Source organism: Rhipicephalus sanguineus, chromosome 8 (assembly GCF_013339695.2).
Source record: "Rhipicephalus sanguineus isolate Rsan-2018 chromosome 8, BIME_Rsan_1.4, whole genome shotgun sequence".
In the NCBI taxonomy this organism is placed as follows: Eukaryota; Metazoa; Arthropoda; class Arachnida; order Ixodida; family Ixodidae; genus Rhipicephalus; species Rhipicephalus sanguineus.
This window is the reverse complement of record NC_051183.1, coordinates 84232092-84255786: the sequence shown is the minus strand read 5'-3', so window position 1 is coordinate 84255786 and position 23695 is coordinate 84232092. Positions and strand designations below refer to the sequence as shown.

General features: G+C 48.0%; 1 protein-coding gene across 4 annotated transcripts in view; it reads left to right on the top strand.

Annotated features, from left to right (window-relative positions):
• LOC119402867 (serine/arginine repetitive matrix protein 1) overlaps window positions 1–22690 on the top strand; it is a 43087-nt gene extending 20397 nt beyond the window's left edge. For 3 of the 4 annotated variants that reach the window (XM_037669913.2, XM_037669914.1, XM_049418534.1), the window contains exons 6-8: window positions 4013–4072; window positions 19331–19390; window positions 22529–22690. In XM_037669913.2, the coding sequence (XP_037525841.1) occupies window positions 4013–4072; window positions 19331–19390; window positions 22529–22542 (134 nt within the window). In that variant the 3' untranslated portion in view covers window positions 22543–22690. The remainder of the gene's footprint in view (window positions 1–4012; window positions 4073–19330; window positions 19391–22528) is intronic. The other variant, XM_049418535.1, reaches the window with a different exon arrangement.
• The last annotated feature ends 1005 nt before the right edge of the window (window positions 22691–23695 follow it).

Genomic DNA, 23695 nt, shown 5'->3' with positions numbered 1-23695 from the left:
CATACAGTGCTAGACACTCCTCGACGTCATTCTTATCCGTACCACAAGATGTCCGTGGGTCCTTAAAATGGGTGAGGATGACCGCTGGCACTCGCTGCTGAGGCGTCGACAGAGGGTGTGCTATCGCGGCGGCAGGCAGATGACGGTCCGAGGCAAAGTTCCATACTCGTACCCAGTACCTTGACCAAAATATTGCACGAAGAAATTAGGTACACGAGTGTAGTGTTGGTGTAATAAAAATAAATATGGCTGGCGCCCAAGCGGCGGTAAGATGAATCTAGTCCGAGGCAGCTTGATTATTCTTTCATGGCAACAATATACCACGCTTATTGACTGTTAGGTTAACCGGCTCCATCCCTTTCATAGACGTTTTATCCTTATCAAAGTTTTGTGACAGCTCGCACCAGCGCTAGAGAAGGTTGCCTGAAAGAGCGCAGACAGTTGTACTTTCTGCTCGGGCAGCTAATGAGCCGAACCTACGCTCCTTGACGGTTTCCTGCACCGTGATCCAATCTCTTTGTCCACTTCTTCATCTTCTGCTTCGCTCCCAGAACACGTGCGCCGATTTGTAGAGAAAAACAATAACAGAGAAAGGAGTAGAGAGGGAGAGCGATGGAGGAAGAAAGGAGGAGTTGAGGAGCAGAGGAGTGGAGAGGAGAAGAAGAATAAATAAATAAAACAAAAGAAATAGTGCACCTTGCACTGGGACACAGCAAAGCGGATAGGCACGTTTCGGGTAGTCTTGTTAACTATATATAGGGAATATTTGGGCGGTCATTCAGCGTGTGCCGGTTCGTGATGATGATACTTTCCTATCTACGACACACGACAAACATACAGCATAACAGCTGTGCTAAAATCAATTTTCTAAAGCGCGTATGCGACTCCGAAAATGGGCAAATCCCACTACGTTTAAGCTTCTCTTGTTAACCATCTGTACAGAATGCTTGGGCGCTGACTGAGCGCGCGCCTGTGCATGATGATGATAATTTCCTATCCACGACAGACGCAATCCTCGACTATAACAGCTGTGCTGTAATAAAATTTCTTGGGGAGGCGGGATTGGACCCCGGGTAACCATGGTCCGTAGGCGGGCGTCGTAGCCATTCCGCTATCCAGGCCCGCTAACAGTACATGCGTTCATGGGAACGATGTATGATTGCGTTTCTATGGGCGAGATAACGCGAAAAAGATGAGACAAAGTGAAAGAAAAGAGAGAGGAACAGCAACAGAAATATAGAATGGCAGAGTAAGAAATAGACCTAGAGCGAAAGAGGTAGAAAGAAAGGGAAAGAAGGCATGGCATAGTGATGCGTGTGGTATAGTATGGCAAGGTGGCTGGAAACGGAAGTGAGGGTGACGAGAAGGAGAACGGCAAGGCCACCATCTTGGCTGTTTCTATATTCTTCACAGCACTAGTGCATAGCTTCCCCAAATATTTTCTTTTAATTTTATGCGCTCCTGAGGAGCACTACTCACCGCAAATTTTGCAAGTTGGCTAAAGTTTCCCCAATCGTATTTCAATGCAATGTAATGCAGTGACGCAGCTGGACCATAAAGATATCATTTTACATAAGAATATTTTTTTTCTTTAAACTCTGGATCTTTCTTCATCTTTCTAAGCCCATATGATCCCATCAGAGCTCGCTCACGTGTCCTAGCGGACACGTTGAGTTGTGTGTGCTTGTGTGCTCAGAGACATTTTGTGGCTAAATTTTCTTGTACTATAGGTCCATTTTTTAAATGCGAAGCAGTTCTTAGCGAACTTCTGCGACTTTGAGCGTATCTATCTATCTATCTATCTATCTATCTATCTATCTATCTATCTATCTATCTATCTATCTATCTATCTATCTATCTATCTATCTATCTAGCCGCCTACGACTTTGTGCTCTCCTGGCCGTTTCGTTAATCGGATGTATACCAAAATTGGTGTGTCATAACATGGCCTTATTACGAACAAATGACAGGTCATATCATGAAAATCATGACACGCATGTCATGAACAGCATGATTTACATTCCACGGCCTTTGGGCTCCCTGGCCGTTCCGTTAATCGGATGTATACCAAAGTTGGTGTGTCATAACAACAGAGGAGGTCGTGGTCATAACATGGCCTTATCACGAACATCAATGACAGGTGATATCATGAAAATCATGACACGCATGTCATAAACAGCATGATTTACATTCCACAGCCTTTGGGCTCTTGCGGCCGTTCCGTTAATTTCATATATACCAAAATTGGTACGACGTGACAAGAGTTCATGACGAGCGTAATGACAGGTCCTAACATGCAAATCATGACGCGCATGTCATGTGCAGCATGATTTACATGACATGGTCTCGGGGCGCTCGCGGTCGTTTAAATGAAGGGATACATACGAAAACTGGTATGACGAGACATTTCTGTATGACGAACATAACTAACACGTGGTAACATGAAAATCGTGATATGCATGTCATGTATGACATGATTTACATGCCACGCTCATGACGCACTCTCGGCCGTTTCGCTAGATTGATATACACCAAAATTGGTATTGTGCGATGTGACTTTATGAAGAACATGAATAACAGGTGGTAGCATGAAAATCATGACATCCATTACATGTGTGTCATGATTTACATGCCACGCTCGTGGTGCATTCGCGTAAGTTTCGCTTGCGTGATACACACCAAAATTGGTGTTACGCGACACGACTGTATGACGAACGTGAGACGTGGTAACATGAAAATCATGACATGCAAGTCATGTACGACCTGATTTACATGCCACGGTCATGATGCGCTAGCGGCCGTTTCACTAGATTGATATACACCAAAATTGGTATTGCGCGATGTGACTGTATGAAGAACATGAATAACAGTTGGTAAGATGAAAACCATGACATGCATGTCATGTATGTCATGATTTAATTGCCACGCACATGATGCATTCGCGGCCGCTTCGCTCTTGATGTAACCAAAATTGGTATTGCGCGAAGCGACTGTATGACGAAGGTAAATGAGACGTGGTAACATGAAAATCATGTCATGCATGACATGCACGACATGATTTACATGTCATGCTCATGACGCACTCGTGCCGTTTCGCTTGCTTGACATACACCAAAATTGGTATTGCGCGACGCGACTGCATGAAGAACGTAAATGAGAGGTGGTAACATGGAAATCATGACAGGCAGGTTATGTATGTCATGATTTACATCCCGCGCTCATGGTGCATTCCCGGCCGTTTCGCTAGATTGATATGCACCAAAATTGCAATATTGCGCGATGTGACTGTATGAAGAACATGAATAACAGGCGGTAACATGAAACCTATGACATGCATGCCATGTATGTCATGACTTACATGCCACGCTCATGGTGCATTCGCGGCCGTTTCGATAGCTTGATATACACCAAAACTGGTATTGCGCGATGTGTCGGTATGATGAACATTAGTGACAGGTGGTAACATGAAAAACCATAATATGCATTTCATGTATGGCATGATTTACATGCTCTACTCATGGTGCACTCGCGGCCATTTCGCTCCTTTGATATACACCAAAATTGGTATTGTGCGATGTGACTGTATGACGAACATAAATGAGAGGTCTTAACATGCGAATCGTGTTATGCATGTCATGTACGGTATGATTTACATGCCACTGTCATGGTGCGCTTCCGGCCGTTTTGTTAACGTGATGTATACCAAAACTGGTATGGCATGACACGAGTGCGTGATGAACATAAGCGACAGGTCATGCGTTTATATACCTGAATATGCGTTTCATTGGCATGGTGTACACTAGATTGTGCATGCATGCGTGCATGGCAAACATGCGATATATGGTGGACTAGATGCCATGGTATGAATGATTTTGGCTCAAAGACAAACAAGGCGATGTATGCAGCTCTTTGCTGGCTGCTTGGCATTACATCGATTCCCACAATGCGTGGGATCTGCCGAATTTTTTTCTTTTCGATATTAACATCGTAAATCCCGTTTGTTATTTTTCAGGATATCCTTCTCCACCGGGAAGAAGGCGATCACAATCCCCACCTCGCGGACCCAAAACGCGTAGGTATCTCTGTCGTACGCGAGCCCACTGAATGTCTGCGTCTTTGTAGTCTATTTCATCCACTCTAACGATGATGGGCTAAACCTACAAAGGAGCGGGCGTCGTATAAGTCGCCGTTCTGATTCACTTAGTCTTCTGTAGTCCTGTGTCGTACAGTATGCACCCAGTATTATCATTCAGCTGCTCGTTACATTCTCCTTATATCGAGGGGGCAGTTAGGCGCGCGTAGCTTCTCGCGGAATAGTTCTCACGGAATTGACTCCTGCAGTACGTGGAATCTCGAGCAGTTTTCTTTATATTTATTTTCTGGATATTATAAAAACCTATCAGTCGTGCGTAAAAGGCACCGTAGCAGCAATAAACGTTTTATGGCACACTAGTGCGGCATTCTGTATATTAACAAAACGCGACTGCCTGTTTTTGGTCTTTCAACTGTTTGTTCTAACTCTGCGATGCGATAGATGTGTTTCCTGGCTTACTAGTGGCCACAAAAGCAAACTTACAGCAATCATAATAGTTTTTTGAGGTTGTGCGTTAAGCAATGAGGATGGACATATCCACGACTTTATTTTCGTTTTTTTTCCTGCATCATTGCTGTCCGAGAATCAGTGGTCAGACATGAAAAAGGCATCGTTGACTCCTCTAATCGTTGAGCCCAATGTACTATAGCATTCGCGATGATATATTGATTTTAATACGAAGGCGTAACTTTACCCATACGAATAGCTCTGATCTTGCGCACACAGTAACATATAAGAGAAGCTTTATCTAAGACATGGTTAGCAAGGGTATTCAACATCCAGCGCAGCACTGAACAAGTGCATGGTCCCCTTATAAAAAATAATTATTTACGGCAGCTATAAGAATTTATCAATGCCGCGAAGGTATAAATTACATAGGACAAGGGCAAGTCTACAATGAAGGCAAATTCATGATACCCTCACAGTTGCAGCTCTCGGCCGATGTGGCACAGACATTATTTACGGGTGAAATTTTACTAGGAAGACATCAATAGCCCAAGTTTCTGCGGATCAATGTGAAGTTCTTTTGCTCTCACTGCGGCAGAGGACAGGTTACAAAGAGGTATAGAGTGTATTCAAGCATAAATAGTCGCCAACATATTTACGTCCTCTCACTACTAACCATTCTACTGTAACATTTGGTGTTGGCAAAGACTACATTGTAAGCTCAATTTTAAAACAAACGTTGACCCACTTACGGTGACATAATGTGCAGGAAAGCAAAACAAGTGTTTTTATTGCGATGCGAATGATGGTATATTAGAATAACGGAGAGCTGAGCTAGTTGGTAAGTATTCATTCTAAAAAGACAGGGCGTGCAAAAGCGGACAAAAGAAAGAAGTCAGGACAGCACAAACGCCATGGCGCGTTTGTGGTGTCCTGACTTCTTTGTTGTGTCTATGTTTGTATGCCCTGTCTTTTTAGAATGGTATATTATAGGTGACTGGATGAATGAAATGCCTAAAGTGATGGTGGAATTCAGGATGCGCTGATGTTACCACATTAACACGCAAACACAACCACGGTTTTTTGTAAGAAATCGTAGCGGATCCCAGGCCGCTTCCATATCTTGTAGACTTCTGTTTCGTGCCGGCAGAATGATCGTGAACTCTCAAACAAGCGAGCATAACGTAGGATTTAGGAGTTTGGGAGTGGCACTTGCACCAGTTCCATCCTTTTACATTCGTTTGCGGCGTCCGGTTTTGGCGCACTACTCAAAACATGTAGAAAAAATGTGTGCGTAAAATGTGAACCACCAGCCGCAGTGAGCCGCATCCAATGTTTTTTTTATATATCTATGTGCCTTTCACACTCAGTTATACTATTTGATACTCATATTTCTATTTACGACATACCCTAATGCCCACTCTATCATATTTTTGCACGAAGAGAGCAGGTACACGAGTGCAGAGTTGGTGTATTATCAATAAATATGGCTGGCGCCCAAGCGGGGTAAGAGGCGTGTTCTTGCTCTAGTCCTAGCCAGCTTCATCGCTCTTTTCACCGCAACATCACCATCCCGGAGGGATTAGCTCCGTCTCAGTGCAGACCATGGATCACCACTTAATGTGGGTATATAAGGCTTGAGTTAGCGACGTGAACAACATCGCTGGTGACGTGAGGTAGCAAAGACACGTCGGATGGTGCAATCTCGTAGGTCACGTCAGACAGTTGGCGCAAGGTCAGGTACGGATCACAGTAACGGGAAGGAAGGTTTTCCGCTAAGCTGACACGACGAGAGCGCGTCCAGAGGAGGACGAGTGAACCAGGATAAAATTGTGTCTCGCGGTGCCGATGATCGTAGCGTCGCTTTTCAGAAGCTTGCGGCGCTGCTAGGCGATGAAGAGTGACCTCTCGCGCATGGGCGGCCAAGGTGATTGCATCGCGGGCGTAATCGGTTGTTGAGAATTGTATGTCGGAGAGTAGCAGCATGTCGAAGGGTAACACAGGGTCGCTACCATAGAAATTATAGAATGGCAAAAATAGGCAGTGTCATGACGGGACGAATTATAAGCAAATGTAATGTCCATACAGTACACCGACATTACATTCTTGGTGATCGTCGGAAACGTACATGGCAAAAACACGGAAACTTACATGGCAGGTCGAGACACACATTTAAGGATGGCTATGTATGTATTTTAGTGGGCTGAAGCAAAGCAGCCGGATGCAAGGCAGGCGTCTTCGGGCGCTGACACAGGCCACACGAAGCTATATCGCGAAGCACAGAGCGCTAGAGACCGGGGCGGAAAAAGCGGCGCGTCACGCTATCGTAAGTCCGAATGATGTCCATATGTCCAGCGGTAGGAGCGTCGTGAATTTCCTGGAGCACGGCCAGTCGCAGATGCTTGGGATGTACTAGTAGCAGCTCAGGACTATGAGATTCAACGTTGCCACGGTACAAAATTACATTACGGAAGGTGAACATCCGGAGAAAAGGGTTGGTGGGCGCATTGCTTAGGCGGTCCATAAGGTTTTGAAGAACAGGGTCCTGTCGTTGCTCGTCGCCGATGTGGAGAAAGCCGTACAGAGGCAGAGTACAGATGCCCACGTCAGAATAGGTGTCATCCGGTTGATCAACACGATTGCGAGAAGGAGTCAACGTCGCTAAAACTGCGGCCACATTTATGTACTTTGGAGAAGTCACTCTTACAGACGCAATGTCCAAGTCATCCAGTTGGATCATTGAAAAAATATGGTGATCAGTTACGACGCGGAAGGTACGACCGAGCAAGTACAGTCGAAATTTTCCAACAACCCAAACGCGCGCAAGGCATACTCGCACAGTTATCGTGTAATTGCGTTCGGGCAAAGAGAGAAGGCGGTTCACATAGGTGATCCTGTTGGTACTAAACCAGGATAGCAGACGATGCTATGACCACTCGAGTGAGTGCGTACTTAAGTATGCGCAGAAGGGTCAAAGTGCAAGATAATCGGTGAGCTTGTCAGCCGCTCAATAATGGCAGAGAATGCTCGGTCTTGCTGCGGTCCCCAAAAGAAAGGTGTATGGTTCTTAAGAAAGTCGGTGAGCGGACGAGCGATATCGGCAAGGTTTTCGACAAAAAATGGAAGTAAGAGCATCGGCCCATAAAACTGCTGACATCATTCATCGAAGAAGGAATAGCAAAAATTCGCAGAGCGCCAACTTTTTGGGATCAGGTTGAATTTCCACAGCGTTTACTAGGTGTCCGTGCACAGTAATTTCCATGCGGCAGAAATGGCATTTGGATGAATTCAGTTGAACGCGAGCAGTACGAAACACAGAAATGATACTTGTGACTTTTGAGGCTCTGAAGGTGGCATTCAAAAGTCAACGAAAACACAATCACATCGTCAAGGTAACAGAGGCACGTTGACCATTTCAAACCACGCATAAGGGAGTCCATCATGGCCTCGAATGTAGCTGCCACACTGCGCAATCTAAAGTACACGACATTGAAGCGGTATAAACCATCTGGTGTTAAGAAGGCGGTTTCCTCCAGGTCCATCTGATCAACACTGATCTACCAACAGCCTGAACTGAGATCAATTCAAGAAAAATAGTTCGATCCATGAAGTGAAGAGCGTCACCTATGTGGTGGAGTGGATACACATCTCTGTTATGCTGTTCAGGAGACTGCAGTCGACGCAGAAGCGCCACGAGTCTTACTTTCTCTTTACTAAGGCAACCGGGGATGCTCATGGAGCTACTAAATTACTCAATGATGTCCTTGTCCATCATCGTCATCTGCCTCTTATTGTATGATGGTGCTTTCCTCAGCGGAGACGCGATATGGTCTCCTACAATTCGGGCAAGCGTCACCGGTATTGATGCGAAGGGTGGCAACAGATGTCTGCCCGAGAGGATGGTCGTTCAAGTCAGATATCCCGATGACAGCAGATGATGAAGAGTTGTTGTTTGTTCCGCTGGAAGACCAGGAGCAATCGTCTTATAAATGCTGTCCGCAATCGACGAGGACTAATAGGCGACAAAGTGTGCTGGTAGTGGATAAGAATTTAGTGGCCAAAGAAGAGGTCTCATATTGTTACGTAAAATGACACGAGGCGTGACTATTTACAAGTGTATTTGCACTGATGTGCACAGCATCGGTCAAGATGGAGGACAGCACCCACAGCAGACCGACAGGCCAGTCCTCTTTGTCGTCTTCTGTATGCAGAATATCTGGCTCTTGATGGGTTAGCTACGTAGCATAACCCCCGGCGGTAAAAGCGCCGTCTCGGTGCACTTTAAACATGTTCTTCAGAAGGAGGGCGGTATTGTTTGAGCCGACTGACGTGCACTACGTCACTGGGCGTGTTTGCAGGCGAGTTAGTCTCCGAGACGGGAACGATCTCGTAGGTGACGTCCGTTACCTGGCGGACGATACGGTATGGACCCATGTAGCGGGATAACAACTTCTCGGACAGGCCAACACGACGAACTGGGCACCACAGGAGAACGAGGGAACCAGGCGAGAAATGAACGTCGACATGCCTGCTGTCGTAGAGGGTCTTCTGGGTTGCTTGTGAAGCCGACAGCCTAGAGCGGGCGATCTGACGCGCGTAATCTGCACGAGCGATAGCATCCCGTGCGTATTCGCTCGGCGGAGATGTAGTATCCGGAAGTAGGGTGTCCAGTGGTAACGTCGGATCACGGCCATAGAGCATATAAAAAGGTGAGTAACCGGCGGTATCATGACGCGATGAATTGTAAGCGAAGGTCACGTGAGGTAGCGCCAGGTCCCAGTCATGGTGGTCAGATGAGACATACATGGAGAGCATGTCCGTGAGAGTGTGATTTAGGCGCTCGGTGAGGCCATTTGTTTGGGGATGGTAGGAAGTAGTCAACTTGTGCTGCGTTGAGGATGAGCGTAAAAGATCGTCAATTACTCGTGACAAAAATGCGCGGCCACGATCGGTGAGCAGTTGAGGAGGAGCGCCATGGTGTAGAATGACGTTGTGGAGCAAAAAGTCGGCAACGTCAGTAGCAGTGCTGGTGGGGAGCGCTCGAGTGATGGCGTACCTGGTCGCATGGTCTATAGCAGCGGCGACCCACTTGTTGCCAGAGTTGGACTCGGGAAAAGGGCCGAGAAGGTCTACACCAACACGGAAGAAAGGTTCGGTAGGGATGGAGATCGGGTGGAGGAGTCCAGCAGGGGGTGCGGCAGGTCGCTTCCGACGTTGGCATTTATCGCAGGAGGCCACGTAACGTCAAACGGACCGGGCGAGACCGCGCCAAAAGAAGCGGCGCCGGACACGGTCGTACGTGCGAGATATGCCCAGGTGGCCGGCAGTGGGCTCGTCGTGAAGCTCATGCAGGACCGTTGAACGCAGATGTTTAGGCACGACGAGAAGTAACTCAGGGCCATCGGGCAGAATGCTACGACGGTACAGCGTGCCATTCAAGAGGACGAACATGCGGAGTGACGCGTCGTTAGGGGCACATTCGAGACGGCCAATGAGTGATCGCAAGGAAGCATCGCGACGTTGTTCTTCACCAATCTGAAGAAACTGAGACATGGACATGACGCTGGCGCTAGGCTCGATGACTGATCCGTCTGGCTGTTCAAGAGGGTAACGGGACAAGCAATCGGCGTCCAGATGGAGACGTCCAGACTTGTAGGCAACTGAGTAGGAGTACTCCTGAAGACGCAGCGCCCACCGACCAAGTCGTCCAGTAGGGTCCTTCAGTGAAGAAAGCCAACAGAGCGCGTGATGATCTGTCACGACACGGAATGGGCGGCCATACAAGTAAGGGCGGAATTTTGAAACCGCCCAGACAAGGGCAAGGCATTCTCGTTCTGTTATAGAGTAGTTGCGTTCAGACTTCGAGAGGAGCCGACTTGCGTACGCAATAACACGATCAGTGCCCCGCTGCGTTTGGGCCAATACTGCGCCGATGCCGTGACCGCTAGCGTCTGTGCGCACTTCTGTAGGAGCATCGGGGTCAAAATGTGCAAGAATGGGTGGTGTCGTTAGAGCGGTGATTAGCTGAGAAAAGGCGTCAGCTTGGAGAGTACCCCAACAAAACGGGACGTCTTGTTTGAGAAGGTCAGTGAGTGGGCGTGCGAGTGCCGCGAAGTTTTTCACGAAACGGCGAAAGTACGAGCACAGGCCCACGAAACTGCGAACATCATGGACAGAGCGAGGAACGGGGAAGTTCGTTACAGCGCAGACTTTGGCCGGGTCTGGTCGTACACCGGAAGCGTCAACGAGGTGGCCCAACACAGTAATTTGACGAAGACCGAAGTGGCACTTCGAGGAATTGAGCTGGAGGCCAGCCTGTCGGAATATTGATAGAATGGTCGAAAGGCGTTCAAGGTGTGTTGCGAAGGTGGGTGAGAAGATGATCACGTCGTCCAGGTAACACAAGCACGTCGACCATTTAAATCCTTGAAGCAGCGTGTCCATCATTCTCTCGAAGGTTGCTGGAGCGTTGCAAAGACCGAAGGGCATGACCTTGAATTGGTAAAGGCCGTCAGGGGTAACGAATGCGGTCTCCTCACGATCCATGTCGTCTACAGCAATTTGCCAGTAGCCAGATCGGAGGTCGAGAGATGAAAAGAAGGTGGCGCCATGGAGACAGTCGAGTGCGTCGTCGATACGTGGAAGAGGATACACGTCTTTCTTGGTAATTTTGTTGAGGTGCCGATAATCAATGCAGAAACGCCAGGAGCCGTCTTTCTTCTTTACTAATACCACGGGGGAGGCCCAAGGGCTAGACGATGGCTCGATGATATCTTTCGCTAGCATCTTGGCCACTTCTTTTTGAATCACTGCTCGCTCTGATGCAGACACGCGGTAAGGCCTACGGTGGATGGGTGCAGAGTCACCGGTGTTAATTCGGTGAGTGACAATCTTAGTCTGGCCCAAGGGACGATCATGGATGTCGAAAATGTCACTATACGAGGCTAAGACCTGGGAGAGAGCGTCGGCCTGATCAGGAGAAAGGTCTGATCCAATCATGTTTCGAAAAATGGCGGCGTCAGAACCGGGCAACCGTGAGACTTCAGCTTGGTCCGGAGCAGTTACGGCGACAACGTTGATGTCATCGTCGGTTATAGCTGTGAGTTGGGCGAGCGACATCTGGTAGGGCAACACTTGGGGGATGAGGCCGAAATTGAGGAGCGGAAGGAAGACGGAGTTATCCACTATGGTGGCGATGGTATGCGGCACAGTAATATTGCGCGTAAGCCGTGCGTCTGTTATAGGTGTAACGATGTAGTCGCCGTCGGGAACTGGAGGGGTCGATGACAAACAGACGTACGTCACTGCTCGAGGTGGCAGGCGAACAAAAGTGGTTGGGCTCAAGCGGCTGACGGGCTTTTCACAGTTATCGGCGAGAAGAGGAAGATCGAGGCTGAGTGTACCAGAAGAACAGTCAATTAAGGCCGAGTGTGCCGAAAGGAAATCAAGGCCAAGTATGAGGTCATGAGGGCAACGAGCTAGAACGGCGAAAAGGACGACGGTGTGACGACCGGCAATGCTGACACGAGCAGTGCACATTCCGATTACTTCTACAGTACCGCCATCGGCAACACGTATTGCCTTTGTCGTGGACGGCGTCATAATCTTCTGCAAACGGCGGCGTAGAGGGGCGCTCATAATAGACAGGTGCGCGCCTGTGTCAACGAGGGCGGTCACAGAAACATTGTCGACTTTTACTTCAAGCAGGCTGTGGTGTGTGGGCAGCGTCAGTAGAGGATTTGTAGGCGTCGACGGTATTGCAGCTTCACCTCCATAAGCTGCAATATCTAGTTTTCCTGCTGCGAGCGTCCAGAGAAGGTCGGCGAGGGAAAGCGTCGAGGCTGCGGAGAGCGGGACTGGCGGCGTTGCGGCGACGGCGAGCGGGAGTAGCGGCGAACGGGCGAAGTAGCGTCATTGGTGAGAGGTACGTGAGAGGACGAGTAGAAATTGGAGGGTGCAGCGGCTGAACGTGTAGAAGTGGTAGGGCGCATGTAGGTAGAGTAGGTCTGGCGTGGTGGGTTTGACCAGCGGCGACGGCAATAGCGAGAAACGTGCCCTGGCTGGTGACAGGAAAAGCAGATAGGCTGGTCATCGGGTGTTCGCCATTCCGTAGGGTTGCGGAAGGGCACTGTAGGAGAGGATCGGCGAGCGTTCCCTGGGGAGTAAGGCGGTACTACAGGGCGAGTCAGGGGACATGCTGAAGGAAGGCCGAGGTTTGCAAACTCGTGCCTGACCACAGCTTGAATGAGGGCCACCGATGGCTGTGAAGGGTCAGTGGTGTGTGCCGTAAAAACGGGTGGTTGAATGGGAGCAGGACAGGCAGCTTCAATCTCCCGACGAACAATGCGTGTGACATTGTCATAGGTGGGCGGCTGGGGAGCGGCTTCACAAGATGAGGTTGCGGCTGTGTTGGGAAGCCGCGTAAATCGCTGAGTTATACGGCGGCTCTTGGCTTGTTCAAACCGTCGGCACTCTTTGATGATTGATTCGACGGTGGCAACGTTGGTATAAACAAGCAGGTTGAAGGCATCGTCTGCGATACCTTTCAGCACATGCGATACCTTCTCTGACTCAGGCATGTGCTCATCAACCTGGCGACAAAGGGCGATGACGTCGTGAATGTACGCGACGTACGATTCCGTAGAGGTCTGTGCTCGAGTTGCCAGTTGATTCCGCGCAGCCATCTGCCGTCCAGCGGTGTTGCCAAAAAGGTCGCGGATCTTCTCTTTGAAGTATTCCCAGCTCGTAATGTCAGAGTCGTGCGTCTCGAACCACACCCGCGGTGGGCCATCAAGGTAGAAAAGTACGTTGGCGAGCATAAGGGTCGGGTCCCACTTATAGCTGGCGCTGATGCGTTCATACAGGTTGATCCATTTGTCAATGTCAACGCCATCCTGCCCGGAGAATACGCCAGGATCACGAGCAGGAGGTAGGACTACGTAGGTGGAAGCCACGGGAGGGGCAGGCGGTGACGACGATGTTCCGTCAACTTGTGACATGGTCGGACCCGCGATGATACGGCCGTTGCGGAGCTTCGTGATGAGTACAGGAAACAACCAGCGCCTCCACCACAAAGATGTTACGTAAAATGACAGGAGGCGTGACTATTTACAAGTGTATTTGCACTGATGTGCACAGCATCGGTCAAGATGGAGGACAGCACCCACAGCAGACCGACAGGCCAGTCCTCTTTGTCGTCTTCTGTATGCAGAATATCTGGCTCTTGATGGGTTAGCTACGTAGCAATATTATTCCAAAATAGTGATATGCGCCACTACGAGGCTATGGGGAGGCACATGGGTAGAGAATCCAAAATTGATGACTGGTACGTCATAGTCGCCATCTGGTAAGGGAGGGCAGGGCGTCAGGAGAACAGCTGTGGCAACTTGTGAGGACAGGCGAAAGAGCTCAGCGGAACATAAACGGTGTGATGCGGAAGTTGCGGCGTTGGTAGAGAATGGCAGATCCAGCTCTTCGAGTACAATAAATGAAACAATGGCGTAGTGGCCACCAACGACAGCACGTGCTGTACAGATTCCAAGAACAGGCGCAGTGGCACCATTGGCGACTCGTACTGTGCTCGTCACGGCGGTTGTCCGAACCTTCCTAATCCTTCGGTGGAGAGCAGCGCTCATAATCAAAATGTGCGACCCTGTGTAGACAAGAGATGCGATATGAACACCATCAACTTCCACGTGCAGTAGGATTCCGCATGTAGGCAGGGTCTGTAGAGGACTTGACGGCCAAGCCACAGTTCCAGCGTCACCTTCGGGAGCTGCGCCGCCTACTTTCCTGAAGTGAAGCGGCCGGTTGTGGATGGGAACGAATAGTGGCGAATGAGTGGTAAACGTGACCCACGACCTTGCGGAGACGGGGAGTGGCTGGACCGTGGCGGAACACTGTCGACGTTGATGCTATGAGCCTCTGTGTAGGCCGATAATGTATGACTGTTCTGCAGTGGGTGGTAGTACCTAGGAGACGACCGCCGATGACTCGACGACAAGCGGCTACAGAAGTGACGGGCAATGTGCCCAATACGGGAACAATTAAAGCAGATGGGTCGGTCCTGTACAGGGCGCCACTAGCCTGGACTGCGGCGAGGTGGACGAAAACTGCGTCTGGCGGCCAGTGGCCGGGGAAACCTGGTAAGCGATCGTGTGACGGACCCAGCAGAGTGATGGCATGAGCAAACTTGCGATTTCTTCCCGAACGACAGCTTGTATGAGTGAGATGGAGGGCATGCTGTCCCTTAATTCAGAACGAGCTGGATCCGGAGACATGACCTCAAGCTCACGGTGGTTAATGCGTGTAGTGTCTTCAGCTGCTGTCGGTTGGACGAGCCGCGGTGGGCGTTCGCATGAAGAGGTCGTGGCAGTATTCGGTGATCTGTCGTTCGCTTGAGCAACTCGACGGCCCTTTGCCCGTTCGAAGCACCGACGCTCGTTGATGGTTTCCTGCACCGTAGTCCAATCTTTGCACATCAGGAGCTTTAAGAAATTGTCGGCAATACCTTGCAACATGTGCCCGATCGTGTCTGCCGTTCGTCAACTTTGCGGCAGAGCTGACAGAACATATTGCCACGCGCGCTTCTTTTGCTATGTTTTTGTAACTGGTTCGTTGCACGTGTGATCGCTGTCTTGCGCGGGCCGCGCCAGAATGTCTGGGAACATTCCAGATCGTCGTAGATAATGTTGTCAAGATTGCGCACATGACGCGAATAGTCAACACTATTCCAGAGCTTGCGCAACCACCAGTGTTAAGGCTGGAAAGTCCAAATGCATGATGTATAAAAGACGGGGCGTCCCAGCCATGATCAGTTTTTATTGTGATAGCACTTATATGGACACTCTCGCCTGGTTTTTGCGTCGCCGTCTGTCGACCCCGTGGTGTCCCGGATATGTATATGTCTGTATATATAAATAAAAGCCACAAAGAAAATAAATCAGAAGAAAAAAATTTTTGAAGCAAACCACAGGGATTCGCACCTTCGACCCCTCGCTCCGCAGCACGCTGCCTAAAAAACACGGCCACGCGCCTCCGGCTGTTCAACATAACAACGGCGAGCTATTTATATACACCATTTAACGCTAACGGCACGCAGAGCGTGGAGGTGCTTCAGTATGTGTAGTATCCCCGGCGAGATTGCCCGAAGGGCGCGCTTAAAGCAACGCTTCTACATTTTTCTTTAGACGCGCACTAAAAGATGGCCCCTTCCTGTAGCCACTGACGATGTGGAACGCCGAATAAACGTAGGGTGCCTTGATGCGCGTTTTGTCCGCTTTAGGGTGAGGGCATCTGCGGCGTCTACTGCGGTGCGGCTGCCATATTTTAGCCCACGGCTTCTTACCGGTGTCTCACCCCTCTACGGCAGCTGCGCTGAGAGGCACGAGACGCGGGGCAAAAAATGGCGTCGTGGCGGCATCAGCCCCTTCAAAGAATGGCAACACCCTAAGGGGGGCGCACACATCGATGTGTGTGTAACGCCACCGCGCGGCGGGAGACGCCGAGGGGCCACTCCACGCGCCCCAGTTTTAAAGAAAAAAAATCACAGCATATCCACGGAGTGAATGATGATGAGTGGGCGAAGCTGCGGAGGTTCATCAATAAACCGTGAATCTTCCGTGAATTCTGCCCATCATCACCGACGTGAGATCGGGCGCGTTTATACTAAAGGTTCGATGAGAGTTATGACGACTTGCAGCTCACTTTAATTTTGCATGCATGCTGTGAATTTTCATTGTTTAGAAAACATTGCTTTAGAAAAGATCTGGCGTCTTTCGTTAAGCAGCTGGCGTCTTTTCGTTTTGCTTTAGAAACATCTGACGTCTTTTCGTTTTGCTTTTAGAAAACATCTATTGTCTTTCGTTCGTTTATTTCATCAATCAACGGCGTTTTGAAGAAAATTTTTATTGTTTATTCACGCACAGGAGAAATCTCACCAGTTACTACCTTGGAGGTAAACAATGGCTGCTAATGGGAATGAGAGACAGAAGAAGTCGGCTTTTAGCTAACACTTACACTTCTACTTCTACTAACGTTTCCTACTGGAACATGCCAATGGCTGCTAATGGGGAATGAGAGACAGAAGAATTCGGCTTTTAGTTAACGCGCACGCTGCGAATTTTTTATTGTTCAACAACGCACAGGAGAAATCTCCCACCGGCACCACCTTGGAGGTCAAGATCTGGTACTAGCGTTAAGACTGGTTACGCACTACGACGGAAACGAACGGGTGCCGCTTTAAGGAGCTCCGCCCCTAAAAGAAGCGTAAGAGCGTTGGGTTGTAGCGCGCTGCTCAAACACGAAGTAACTACCGCAACAGTTAGCGCTTGCCCTGTGCGTACCTGTGCGTTCTTTTCGAGTGTCCTTCCGATGAATATGAGTAGTGCGCTGACAGTGTCGAACTGTGACCGTTGTTAGTTCGCGGTCGTCCTGTGTGTGTTCTTTTCGCCAGTCCTTTGCGCTCGAGCGGCGCATTCCAAGCACTGTGCTGCTTGTCGATCTTCGGGTTACATTCTAATTCGTTGCTATCACATTCATCGCTTCGTCGTTGCCGCGAAACTGTGCCTTTTTTTATCGACGGTCGACGCTCTGTTCGCCGCTATCTGTGTAGAGTTGTATTGCTGTAGTTTGACTTTCCGTTACCGGCCACAAGTTCGGCCAAATAAAGCCTTCTATCTTCGACGCGCCGACTGCTGCCTTCGTCGACGTCACGACACCGTGACAATAGGTTATGTAGACAACATGTGGCTCTGAGCGCGGCCCGCAAGTTCTTTCTTTGTGGCTAGCTGACGACTGACCAGTCTTCCAAACGCATCTCGCATTTTCTGTTTGCAAACTTCCCAGCTCGTTAGGACAGCTTCGTGCGTGTCATACCATCCACGCAGTTCCCTTATGATAGAATATCAGGTTGCTAGCATCAATATCGAGTCCCACCTGTAGCTCTCGTCTCATACAGTGCTAGCCACTCGTCGACGTCCAATCCATGCCACAAGATGTCCGTCGGTCCTTAAAATGGGTGAGGATGACCGGTGGCACTGGCTGCTGAGGCGTCGACGGAGGGTGTGCCATCACGGCGACAGGCAGAGGACGGTTCGAGGCAAAGTTCTGTACTTGTACCCAGTACCTTGACCAAAATATTGCACGAAGAAATTAGGTACACGAGTGTAGAGTTGGTGTAATAACAATAAATATGGCTGGCGCCCAAGCGGCGGTAAGAGGACTTATCTTTCTCTAGACCGAGCCAGCTTGATTATTCCTTTCATCGCAACAATATACCACGCTTAGTGACTGTTATGTTAACCAGCTCCATCCCTTTTATATACGTTTTTATCGTTATCAAACTTTCGGGAACGCTCGCACCGGCGCTAGACAAGGTTGTTTCAAAGAGCACAAACAGTTGTACTTGGTGCTCGGGCCGCTAATGATCCGGACGTACGCTCCTTGATGGTTTCATGCACCGTAGTCCAATCTCTTCGTCCTCTCTTTCATCTTCTACTTCGATCCCAACACACGTGGGCCGATTTGTAAGAGAAACAATAATAGAGAAAGGAGTAGAGAGGGAGAGAGCGTTGGAGGAAGATAGGAGGAGTTGAGGAGCAGAGGATTGGGGAGGAGAAGGAGAAGAAATAAATAAAACAAAAGTATGAGGACAGCTTGCACTAAGTCGCGCAAGTCTGGGACACAGCAAAGCTAGTAGGCACTTTTCGGCTTGTATTGTTAACTATCTATAAAGAATGCCTGGGCGGCCAGCGAGCGTGTGCCGGTTCGTGATGATGATAATTTCCTATTTACGACACACGACAAACATAGAGCACAACAGCTGTGCTAAAATGAATTTCGTAAACGCGTATGCGTCTCAATAAATGGGCAAGTCCCACTACGTTTCAGCTTCTCTTGTTAACCATTTGTAGAAAATGCTTGGGCGCTGACTGAGCGCGCGCCGGTGCATGATGATGATAATTTCCTATCCACGACAGACGCACTCCACGACCATAACAGCTGTGCTGTAATAAAATTTGTTGGGGAGGCGGGATTCAAACCCGGGTAACCACGATGCTTAGGCGAGCGCCGTTGCCACTCGGCATACAGGCCCGCTAGCTGTACAAGCGTTCATGGGAACGATATATGATTGCGTTTCTATGGGCGAGATAACACGAAAAGGTTGAGATAAAGTCAAAGAAAGGGAGAGAGAAACAGCAACAGAAATATAGAATGACAGAGTAAGAAATAGACCTAGAGCGAAAGACAGAGTTCGAAAGAAAGAGAAAGAAGGCTTGGCATAGTGATGTGTGTGGTATATGGTAAGGTGGCTGGAAACGGAAGTGAAAGTGACGAGAAGGAGGACGGGAAGGCCACCATCTTGCCTGTTTCTATATTCTTCGCAGCACTAGCGCATAGCTGCCCCAAATATTTTCTTTTAATTTTATGCGCTCCTGAGGAGCACTACTCACCGCAAATTTTGCAAGTTGGCTAAAGTTTCCCCAATCGTATTTCAATACAAGGTAATGCAGTGACGCAGCTGGACCATAAAGATATCATTTTGCATGAGAATATTTTTTTCTTTAAACTCTAGAATATTCTTCAAAGAGCACACATAGAGCTTCGATCTTTCTTTATCCTTCTAAGCACATATGATCCCATCAGAGCTCGCTCACGTGTCTTAGCAGTCATGTTCAGTTGTGTGTGCTTGTGTGCTCAGAGACATTTTATGGCTCAATTTTCTTGTACTAGAGGTCCATTTTTTTCTTTTCGATATTAACATTGTAGGTCTGGTTTGTTATTTTCCAGCACATCATTCTCCACCGGGAAGAAGGCCATCACAATCTCCACCTCGCGGACCCAAAACGCGTAGGTATCTCTGTCACACGCGAGTCCACTGAATGTCTGCGTCTTTGTAGTCTATTTCATCCACTCTAACGATGATGGGTTAAAGCTACGAAGGAGCGGGCGTCGTATAAGTTGCCGTTCTGATTCACTTAGTCTTCTGTAGTCCTGTGTCGTACGGTATGCACCCAGTATTATCATTCAGCTGCTCGTTACATTCTCCTTGGGGGCAGATATGCGCGCGTAGCTGCTCGCAGGATAGTCCTCATGGATTTGACTCCTGTAGTACGTGGAATGTCGCGCAGTTTTTTATTTATTTTCTGAATATTATAAAAACCTATCAGTCGTGCGCAAAAGGCACCGTAGCAGCAATAAACGTTTTATGGCACACTAGTGCGGCATTCTGTATATTAACAAAACGCGACTGCCTGTTTTTGGTCTTTCAAGTGTTTGTTCTAACTCTGCAATGCGACAGGTGTGTTTCCTAGCTTACTAGTGGCCACAAAAGCAAACTTACAGCATTCATGCTTGTTTTTTTAGGTTGTGCGTTAAACAATGAGCGTGGAGATATCTATTACTTTATTTTCGTTTTTTTCTGCATCATTGCTGTCCGAGATTCAGTGGTCAGACATGATGAAGGCATGTCTGACCACTGAATCTGACCACTCACCACTGTCTGACCACTGAACTCCTCTAATTGTTGAGCGCAATATACCATAGTATTCGAGATGATACATTGGTTTTATGACAAAGGCGTAACTTCAGCGATAAAAATAGCTCTCATCTTGCGCACACAGTCTCTTATTAGAGAAGTTTTATCAACGACATCCAGCACAGCACTGCACAAATGTATCGTCCTCCTTATAGAAGAATGTAAACCCTAGCGGTTGCATTCCAGCAGTCTCGGGTAACTATTCATTAAAGTATACCCTCCCTACTGTACTTCTGTTGTCTGATTGGTGAGATAACCGGTGATTAATCCACTTTGTGCGACGAAGTAATGGACCGCGAAAGTAAATCTGAGAATACTTATTTAGGGCATCCATCCGATTTTATCAATGTCGCGAAGGTATAAATTACATAGGGTTAGGCCAAGTCTACAATGAAGGGAAATTCCTGATTCCCTCACAGTTGCACCTCTCCACCCAAGTGACGCAGACATTATTTACGAGCGCATTATTTCTAGAAAATGCCCCTCCCTCCTAAATTTGTCTCATACGCTTTATATACTTTCCTATAAAAACTACCTCCGGCAATTATTCATTAACGCAATGCTTCACGCAATGTACCAAGGCATCACACTGCTGACAGTTATAAAGACACGAGAAAAGCAACAAAACATCGTCGATTTTACTATGTCAAAAACTGAAATAGTTCATGTGCGTTTTGCTTTCGAAATGCGTATTAGCAACGTATCATTTCATCGAAATATCACACCGGTGTGCACCTTTTTTCCCTGGTTCACCGCTACGTGCAATCATCGTAGCGAATTGGCGGCCCGGTGTGCACAGGTGCGATTCCCGAAAAATGCCATCAGTGTAGCTAACGTACTTCCCAAGTGACTGCAGAATGAATTGCCACGCCTCTTACTCTGAGAGGAAAGCTCATAAATAAATTAGCGGCCTGAACGTTTGAAGATAAGTTCTTTGAATGTTACGTAAGGACAAACGGCCTTCCGCAGATTCCGCCACAGCAAAACCTCCACAGCGCGTTGGTCACTAAACACACGTTACTTCAAGCCACAAGCAACAAGACGAGACGCGAGAAAGGAGGCAAACGTACCATTTTGCTTTGGCATTGCACAGCAACTTGAACCAAAGGAGCCAGATAGTGAATCGTCTGGACCTACAGCTTTATTCTTATTCCGATAGCAATTATACGGGCACTCTTCACGGGTTTTTGCTGTCGCCATCACCGTCAAACTCTACATAAGGTGCAAATTGATTACATCACACCAACAAAGGTGCATAGGGCGCCTCTGAGGAGAAAGCCGGGGCGGGGGGTGAGGGGGACGTCACTCGAACAGCAACTGCGAACGTTGCTCTTAAGGGTGCAGGCATCAGGAGACGGCTCATTAGCTTTTTGCGCTCTCATTGCTTACTTCACGTTTAGAGGAATGGCAGCACGAAAACTGCCGCGGTCCCTTGCATATCTCCAGAAAACCAGCGTTCTGCAGAGTTACGCGTGATCGGATGCAGAAATTTAGCTGGCAGCTTTATTTCGCATACCATTAAAAATTGTTGCCATCGCTTTAATTGTTTCTCCCTTGCGGCGACACAAATTTTTGTAGTATTTCTTTAATTGCCGGGAATGGTTATTCCGTAGGTATGCAGCCTGGCAGAATTACGTAATGAGAAGAGTTACCAGATTGTACCGAGTTAACAAGCAAATAATCATCACAAAATAAGCCATCGAAATGGCGCGGCTTTCGCGATGAAGCCTGAAAGAAGCGCAACTCTAATGAATTTTCTCATTCGTGAAAATACTGTATTTATAATAAAGTTTTTAAGTGAAATAGGAAGGGGAGTTCGAAAAATCACATCATGTATTTTCTACAGCGAAAATATCCGCAACAATGAACGAAAGCACATATTTACTTTTCACCATCGTTGTCTCTATGGTAGTCACCATTCGGTTGAATGCACGTTTTCTGGTGCACGAGTGACTTGTTGATTCCTCAACGTACGTTTGACTTCAACACTCAACTACCCAAAGTGACATACAAACGCGCTATTGGTGCACGTGATGATTGCATTTGCTGGGAAAATGCAAATAAGCTCAAAAAACGCGACAAGCGACTAAAATGTCCTAAAAGCGACTCGGCGGGAAAAGAAGCCCAAATACGCTTAATATAAGCGGAAGTGGCAACTTTGAATTAATGACCGTCCTCATGCGACTGTACTGGATACGTGCTCCATTGTCAACAGAACTCGCGAGAAGTCTGATTGCGTCATAACCCGCCACTCGCGCATCAGTTACAATAGTGCCATGTATGCTGTGTTAACGAAGAGCGCGCGCTATTTGCCAAGAACAAAGGTGGTGGTGAGGCAGCCAGACTTTTGATATCTGACAGGTTTATTGCTTGGCTTAAAACAGCAGATTGCGAATGTATTTACGGGCACAATTTATCAATGTATGTGTCACGTGTACTTTTTCTTCTAGGGCTACGGCTGTAAACGTAGACACGGAGCCACAATTCCCCGCCGAGGAACTGACAGCAAGTTGAAGCGTTGCTGAGCGCAAGGATGAGACATCAGCAGTTCGAAATAGGTTGAGCTTATGTCGTAGGGCACATTAGGCTGCCTGCCTGGTCGTATGTTACAAGCATGGACGTGTAGAAAAAAAACACCAACAAAGCTAGTAAATGGGTGAACTGAGCGCAGGATGGGAAAACAGACAGCGATTTTTATTAGTTCTTTATGGCTTATTAACGGTATGTACAATTTTCGCAACTGCTCCAAATCTGAAATATTTCCCGTACATTTACAGAGCGCGAATGAGTTGCGTCAGCACAATGTGAAAACTGCTCGTCTGTTCTTCGCTATGAATGTTTCAATAATAAAATATCTTAAACAAACTATTTCTACAAGCTTTTATATGCATGCACTCGCAAGTGACTGCCAGGTCAACATTTCCACACATGTTCTACATTCATTTTTAAGCCCCCACCCTCCACCCCGACCTCAGAAACGGTACAGGTTGGTAACCCTTGACGTAGTGTTTCTCAGACACCATGACTCCGACCTCTCAGGCGACGAACATTGAGAAACCGCCTAACAAGCAGGCGCAAACAAGCAGGGTTCTGAAGATGTTAGTGCTAGGATACGACTAGGTGTAAAGACAGACGTATTCATTAACCATAGCGCTATTAAAAATGTGCTGCAAGAGCATAAGTATACACGGCTGAACTGCAGCCAATATGGAGGCAAAATGCTATAGACGCGCGTGTACTTAGATGTACGTGCATGTTAAAGAATCCCAGGCGGTCAAAATTAACGGTGGCCTCCATAAAACTTGAATTATTATTATTAGTAATCGCATATAGGGAGATATCTGGTTCTTTGAGGTGGCGAAAATTATGCTCAGGTATATTAGAACACGTGATGATCGATGGCCGTTCAACAAAGTACTAAATTTTCCGTCTAAAACGCCGATAGACTCAGTATCAAGCAACAATGTGGAATATACTTTCAAACTTGTATAATATGCTAGGGTTAAAGCTTGGGAAGGTTGGTTCATGGTGCAAAAAAGGAAAACAGCGCGAATTTTTGGACGAACACGTCGTCTGTCTCCCTTTTGTGTTCGTCCAAAAATTCGCGCTGTTTTCCT